This window comes from Tachysurus fulvidraco, chromosome 10 (assembly GCF_022655615.1).
Source record: "Tachysurus fulvidraco isolate hzauxx_2018 chromosome 10, HZAU_PFXX_2.0, whole genome shotgun sequence".
Taxonomy (NCBI): domain Eukaryota; kingdom Metazoa; phylum Chordata; class Actinopteri; order Siluriformes; family Bagridae; genus Tachysurus; species Tachysurus fulvidraco.
This window is the reverse complement of record NC_062527.1, coordinates 16,996,599-17,004,743: the sequence shown is the minus strand read 5'-3', so window position 1 is coordinate 17,004,743 and position 8,145 is coordinate 16,996,599. Positions and strand designations below refer to the sequence as shown.

At 38.1% G+C, this 8,145-nt stretch overlaps 1 protein-coding gene across 2 annotated transcripts; it reads right to left on the bottom strand.

Annotated features, from left to right (window-relative positions):
• Positions 1–1,484: 1,484 nt before the first annotated feature.
• On the bottom strand, positions 1,485–7,855 carry myoz3a (myozenin 3a). Of its 2 annotated transcripts, none has more exons than XM_027165244.2 (6): positions 7,698–7,855; positions 7,315–7,400; positions 6,480–6,640; positions 4,483–4,645; positions 3,134–3,314; positions 1,485–2,086 (listed from the first exon to the last, which is right to left on the bottom strand). In XM_027165244.2, exons 2-6 carry the CDS (start codon positions 7,388–7,390, stop codon positions 1,903–1,905), a joined length of 765 nt encoding a protein of 254 aa, XP_027021045.1. In that variant the 5' UTR covers positions 7,391–7,400; positions 7,698–7,855; the 3' UTR covers positions 1,485–1,902. The 2 variants fall into 2 exon arrangements, with proteins under 2 accessions (XP_027021045.1, XP_027021046.1); XM_027165245.2 differs by having other exon boundaries at positions 4,555–4,645.
• Between the last annotated feature and the right edge of the window lie 290 nt (positions 7,856–8,145).

Genomic DNA, 8,145 nt, shown 5'->3' with positions numbered 1-8,145 from the left:
AAAAAAGTATACATGCATGTGATTGGCTAAAAAAATTATTATAAAATTTATTATAAAAAGGATGTTTATAGACTTGTACTTTTACATTTTTAAATAATCAATGATTATTCAGTTTTTCATTAATTAATTAATTAATTCATTAATTAATTCATTCATTCATTCATTAATTCATTTATTAAGAAATGTTTTTAGCCAATGGTTTATATTACTGCAAATTGTTTTAGTTTAATACTCAAGAGCCGATCCTGACCTCCCTGGGGCCCTAAGCAAAATTCTGCTAATGGGCCCACCTACCTGACCCATGAGCCATGTAAACCATTTGCCACACACTTGCACTGGCAGCACTGCACAGCTAATTTAGCTAGTCAGATAGAGACTAGAGACAGAATCACATCAACTTAACTTTACTGTTATTTGCTCTTGCTGACATCAAACCTGAATAGAACACAAGTTTACCTGATTGCTGTTCTTGCATTTCACTCTCATTTTGTTTCTTTTTTCTCTTTTCATGGCCAGATGGATAGCTCCGCTTCATATTGTCATCTACACAGTAAACATTAACACACTCTGTAAAATGAGGCAGGGGAGGCAGGGCCCTACGCAACTTGCGTAATGAGCGTATAGGGCTGATCGGCTCTGTTAATACTTAAAACATTATGGAAGGTGTGCTGTACATCCTATGGTGCTAGTATTAGACAATTAGTATTAGTATTATTTTAAAACATTAGTATTAGTATTTTTTTTTAAATCGCTGGTTAACATGAAAGGTCTAGTTTTCTAGTTTATCTGTTACATTACTCAATTTCAAAAAAGCATAAATATATTTCACCAAACTTATTCGGAAACATCTTGCCTTTTCTGACTTTCTATAAAGATCGAATAAGCAGGCATTTAACAGACTTTGAGATACACACAATCAGTCTGTCTATACATGTCTAGAACATTGCTAGAACCTTTCCCTTCCACCCAAAGTATTAAAGTTGTTGGCTGGCTATGTGTCATAGAGAGATGGAAAGCGATGGAAATAACCCTATTCATTACATTTAGTAATCAGATACTGATGTTCGTGATGTTCTTACTCCAAGTCCTGAACATTGATCTGCGCTTTAAGATTGCACTACATGTACATTGTTTAGTCATGTAATTTATTGCACCGTTTTTAAAAAAAATTCTGCAATGTTTATGAGATTTATGTTTATGTCGCATGTCATGAATAGCTTCATGCCATGAAATTGAAGAGAGGAGGATAGAAGGCTGTTAAGAAAATTCACCCACTTAAACAGAACTACAATTTATTTGTATTCTGCTACAACGCCACATCTCTCGGATTCTCAACATGTCAGGTTGCTGCGTCACTCTCTTTAGGCTGCGATGAAGCGAGAGATAAATCCGACCAGTGTCGGTGTAAGCAGGTAGTCGATGACATTGTGGGTAAAACAGGAAACCAATCGATAAAGAAAAAATACATCAACATGGAGAAGAAAGTAGTTCAACTCAGAATTTAATTATAAAATAAATCTTGGACACTTTTGAAGATCATTTGTTAAAGTGCCATATTCCAGTCAATCAGGCGTACTGTTCTTTTAAGGGCCAAACAAAACAATATTGTACTGAGAATCATATTCTGACATCCTTTTTGCATCAACAGCATTTGAATAAATTAAGTTTAAGTGAATTTATCTTAAGCTTTTAGGTTACAGTTACTGCCTACTACAAAGACTCAACCTTTCTCTCAAAGACCCACATTATCCCAGTTAGCACCCCAGTTCTAGCTTTATGACTGATCGTGGTAAAACTTGATATTCTGCTGTCTGCAGCAAACCCAGAATTATTGTAGATGAGTCACACAGGCTCTCAGCTGTAAGTAAATTTTAGGCAATCATGGCTATGACCATGAAGCACTCATAGTTCATTTGACTCGGGTAGGTAACTTGAGGCCCAGCCACGAGGTGCTCTGTTGAAACTGGGCCGTTTGACCATCCTCTCTACTGTGGAGCATGGTAAATTCTGGGACTCCACTGCTTCAAAGTTGATGGTGGGAATAACCCTCTTACTTTGCATGGGACCCCCAAATGGCATCGCTACCCTGAGAGAGAAAAGAGGGATAGGTATGAGATTTCTCTTTTGTTATTAATGATCTATTTTACAAGAACTTTCTGTTCACAGTGCCAGAGTATATTCTTGGGCCCTGTTAGTGCACATCTGTAAAGCACAGGTTTCTATCCCTGGTCCTGGAGAATCCTCTGTTCTACACATTTAACCGCTTAACCGCTTTAACACGTCTAACTAACGCTTCATTAAGATATTTAAGTGATCAGGAATGTTGGGAGCAAGGAAAAAGCTAAAATATGCATAAATAAGCGTTACAAGGGTTACCAGGGTTGGAAACATATGCCTTAGAGAATACAACAATGTTTCATCCTGGAATTACAACTTTCACCACCTACCACCTGGAACAGAGACACATGGTGTGCTAATGTGGAGGCTCTGAAAGGCTCGAGAGGGAGACCTACTTTTCATGACATGTCTGTTTTTAAAATGTCCTTGGTGTCTGTTTCCACTCTGAGAGACTTTGGTTCCATCACAGAAAAGCCACCTATAGAGGGGCCAGCGTTAACTCCACAGATATCTGGACATCACAATCTGATAGCACTGGTATCTGGTAGGTCTATTTAGGGCAGATAATCACCATGGACAAGGTATCACTGAGCCAAAACCCTTAACTGACCCCTGTCGACACTTCACTTCACACTGTCTTCATTTGGCTTTTGTGTAGAATAAACCCTGGGCACTTTCTGTTGAAGTGGTTATTTTAAGACCTTCTTCTCAATGATTCTTTAGCCCTACATGGATGGTGGCAAAATGTGCCTTGCCTATGAATCTTATGCCAATTTGGCTTCTATTCCTCAGAAGCTTTGTCCTTCAGCATGCAGTTGTCAGTCAAACCTCATTTCTAATTTTGTCTTTTTGATGGTTTCCGGAAGACAATCCTTAAGGGGATTCTACAGCTCCCGGTGAACAATATCAGATGTACTAGTATAAATATAAACTAGTTGATTGTTTGTTGGATTTCCCTTTTAGTAGATATATGCAAGTCACAGTTTGATGGGGATTTGGGAGTTTAGTCATATACCTGTTGAAGCATCTGTAGTTTGCGGGCTGAAGTTTCTCTGGTTCAGGGACCTGTGGGTTCATGGAGGACAGTAGCTCTTCATTGCCCCGCAGTGCCTCTCTCCATGGTGAGCAATAGGATTTAGGGATTACAGTAATGTTGAACTTTTCACGAGGAATTTCTTTTAAAGGTCCAGAGTAGCCTGTAAGTGGTGAGACCAGAGAAACACAATCTAATATCTAACATCTAATATCTAATCTAATATCTACCATTTAAAAAGATTCAAATAGGCAAACTATTTTAGTGAACTTTACATCCATTGGTATTGCAGACCATAACCATCGTATGTCCCATTCCACTTGTGGATGTGCACAGCACTAACTTTCAATGCTTTTCATGGAAACCTTTCATGTAGAGTAATGTTGCACCCCATAATCTGCTCATCACTGATCATTTTGAATCAAGAAAACGTTCATAAACTATATAGTATTCAAAGTGGTAGCCCTGTGATTGAGACCATAAATAACCCTAGATAATAATTAGGAGTAACATTACCTTTTTCCCATAGATCAGAGCACATGATATAGGATTTTGCAGCACAACTGTTTAAAAGATTGTAACAGTGCAGTACCAAGACTATACTATATAGTACTAATGCTATGCCAGTTGGAGTTATACTTTTATTATTAGACTGTGGATACCGATGAGCAACACATAGCAACCTACAGTAGTAACATCCTAAGGACCCCAATCTGTCCCTTGTAAGCAGTTTGCCCCAGCAACATCTTAAAAACATGATCTCACTTTAACAGTTTCATTAGTGGATTAGAGAGTCTTTCGTGCATGCTGTACTGGCTTAGCTCAAATGTTCAGTGTGATTCAATCTAGCCTCCCTGGGACTTCATATGGTTCACCACACAAAAAGAAGAGATGGAAGCTAATTTAAGGGTCACAGAAGGAACTCTAATTAGCTTATAATTATCTTATTATGTAATCCTGTGAACTCAAGCGTACTTTTTAATGAATATCATTTGACTGGAAAGTGATATAAGTAACCTGACTGATCTGATACCTATAAACAAAAGTTTCCTTAAACATATCCTTTTAAAATCAATTCACTTCATTTATAAATCAACATTACTTTACATAAAGGCATTGTAGGAGAAAAAAATTATGAAGGGCTTCCTAAGAGTCATAAAAACATTAAAGTAATGCTTCACCCAAGTCTGCCAACATCGCTCCGAATTAGAGAAAGCCAGTTTGGAGCAGTTAGCATCATGTAAAAATATGTTCACCATCTCCCTATATTTGTAATTAGTGGTCATCCTTTGTGGGCGAAGTATTTCTTTAATACTGATCCATCGCTCTACCTGGAGCAAGGACGTTGGGGCTGCCTTTCTTGGAGACAGTTTCCATCAGAGTGGTAACCAGACTATGTTTACCAGCTATGGGGTGTGCCATGTTCTCCTTCCCTCCTTGAGCCTGTGATGCTGACTGGACTTGGCTCTGGGCCTGCTTCTGATCCAGGGCATCCTAAGGGAAAAGAGCCACCATTAAGTTCTTTTCTCAAAAAAATTTGAACAGATCTATTTCTAAAGCAAGTCCTATGACAAGTGATTAATGCAAGTATACCGAATACATACAATAAATCTGGTTGATCCTTTCATTAGCATGTTTTTTGAGGTCTAACATTCAGCATGATTCTTGCAAATGAGTTCAACTTGCAAAGTGCTTGTTTTGGCCTTTTGTTGGAGTTTTATGACCTCCTATCATCTCCTGTGCAAAGGTTGGCTCTGGGTTATATTTATGTATTTAAGCCTTGCATTCACTTAATACCATTCATGTTTCACTGTAACTCTGCCTGAGGGAACTACATTGTAAAATGTGAACTGGACATAGCTAGTATTTCAAAGCCTTATAGCACTTAAAATAGTCTTTACTTGGGGTCTAATTTAGCCACATTGAATAGAAATGGGTTTAAATTTTTGGTACACAAAACATAAAATACTTTTTTACACATTAAAAACTATATAAACACAGATTTTGGGTTTGACTGTAATTGTTGACTGTTTAGACCAATAATTAAACAAACCCATACATTCAACTACCGTATAACACATTTGCTTTATTTTCCACAGTTAGATGTAGTTTATCTGCGTAAATCTACACAAAATTCTAAGCAAATATTGGTTTTGATAAATTCTATTTTATTGTTCTGCATTTGTAAGACATATTTATAGGTATGAATGATTGCTTTTTTTAAAGCTTTCTCTCAAAAGTGTTTTTTATATTTAAAAAAATCCTTTACCTCATCATGAGGTCAAACCTCTTCAGAAGGAGAACTACTACAATAAAACACAATCTCCATACATTTAGCTAGATTTAACATGAAAGCTAGACTAAATTGTATACCTAATTAAGCCGAGATTTACTTTGTTATTTTAAGCTACTCCTCCCTCTTTGCTTTTAACAAAAAACACTTCAGCCAAAGTCTTTAACTAAGCTTTTATCCTACATCCCTTAATATGACCTGCTGGACCCTTGATCACCAATCAATTAACTAAGGATGTTTTATTGAAAACTTGACATATGCAAAATTTGCCATCCAGCCAGCAAGCTCTTATACTGATACATCTTTCTATCTGCAGCCTTTCAAATCTCAAACAAACATCTTCAAACCTTATTAATCCAGGATCTGCCAACCTTTATCACCTTTGTCAAAAGACCAAACAAACCTCTGAACATGCTTCCTTCTACAGAATAACCAGTAAAATTGCCTTCAAAAGGGGCGACTCTATTTGTGACTTGTGGATATCCTGCAATCCGCAAAAGCTACAAGCCCACAATTCTTATACTCTTATCTCAAGCTTTCTATGTACAGTAGTGGGCCATCAGATTCACCTAATCAGGAGCTAAGATGCTATGCACAGCTCATTTTGCATTTGTTTTTAAGTACTGCAGTCAAATCTTTCTGTTTTTGAATGTATGGGAGCCGCCATTAAATAAAAAAGCTCATTTGTACGTTCACTAAAGAATGAACACACATCTTTTTGACGGAGGAGTATTTCAGTCAAGTCACGTCACCACCCGTAATGCCCTCTTGCCACTCGTTAGGCCAGGAATAATTTAATCAGTAGCATTATGTGAAGGGAAAGTGACACAGTTGCACGGAGATGAATAAGACGTCTGAGAGGTCTAGATTCTGATATGTTGTTGAACTGAGGTGAGCTGCTCTGTTCAGTGGAAAAGCCACTTCATTAAGTCTCTTAAAACATTTATAAAAACCTGATCCATGTGCTGATATAGTTTCACTGCAAAGATTAGGTTTTAACAAAAAGAAGTCAGTTCAGCTAAGTTTATGTCTTACATATATGATGGCAGAAGAATCTGCTGTGTTCTCCACTGTGAACCTGTCAACTCTTTTCTGCCTCTCTTGGAACATCCGGGAACCTTTGTTGGATGTCAGGTTCAGCTCCTCAATCATTACATCCTTTGGTGTGCTGACTTTTTTCCCTAGATTCAGGCCCTCTGAAATGCATACAGAAGAGACGCTGACAAATGTTTTGCCACTGACTGTTGAGTTTTTCTAATTTTTTTCATACTGCAAATCCTTTATTCGGTTCAGAAGGCTGGTATGTAAAAACAGAAGTGCACCCTGACTAGTCCCTGATCCTGATACTGAATAACCCTAATACCACACAAATGACCCTCCAGTATATGAGTGGCAAAACTATTTATTATCTCTCTGTTGCACAGACACTGGAACATAAATAGACTGATGGATGAAGAATCTGCCAGGGGGAGAATTGCTTCACAGTGACGTTTTTAATTTTTGCAGCTTCCCAAGAACTTGCGTCAGAGGGAGCTTGGATATATTTCCCACTTTGGGGTCAGATTTAGCTGAGCTCGATGGGCTGCACAGTGCCAAATGACACAATGCTGAGGTCACTGGAAAATAATGCAAAACAAACAGATAAATGTGTGGAGTGTTTCCTAGGCAGCGCTGGTTGCATGGTAAATCCATCTCCGGTTACAGGGTGCCATGGAACTGGGAGTTGTCTTCTCACGTGACCCATGAGTTTGATCTTGCCTGCCACTGTCAATCAAAGAAGCACTACGACTAGCACAAAAGTGGCCACAGATGGGGGACAAAATCAGCTCTATTTGCTTCTGTCTGGCTTTGTTTTTTCTAGGCGTCTCACCTCCTCGAGCTTCTCTACTCAGTGCCCGGGCCTGTTGCTGCCACTGTTTGTTCAAGTCATGGTTTGCGGTCTGCATCCTCTCCCCTCTGTACACAGACACACCAAAGACAGACAAAGCTTGAAATCTTCTTTACGTTGTGATGCCAGGAGATACTATATAAAATAATCTTCTCTGTTAATTGCACTCATTTAAAGGTTACCTAAACATCTGGACAATTTTTTTATAAAAAAAAAAATTATTTTAATGAGTCGTAATACTACAGAACTGGACCATGCACTCATTAATCAAGTCTGTGTTATGTATAGTATAGATTTACACACATATACACACACCATAGCTCCTCACATAGTTTAGTCAATATGAGATAGTAGCCTCAGCTTACCTGTGTACAAGTGTAGGGTTAGGGGAAGGCTGGGCACTGAGATGTTGCTCGAGGTCTGTCTGGATCCTGTGCTCAAGAGATCTTGTATATACTCAGACAGGCCAATGTCTGCACTTACATCATTATGGTAATTTTAGCCAAGGCACTGAGCACTGAGAGGCTATATGGGGTGAGGATTTTCACCCTCACCCACCCTTGTACCCACCATAATAAAAACCTGATCCTTGCTTCATATATATATATATATATATATATATATATATATATATATATATATATATATATATATATATATATATATATATATACTACATTACGCTTCAAATCTGTGTGTGTGGACTGTTGACACTGTTACATCCTGACCTGAATTTGTGCTAGACGTTTCACAAGTACCCTTGCATGGTAGTCCATGTGCAGGAGAAGGTATGCATATATCTAGGAACTCTGG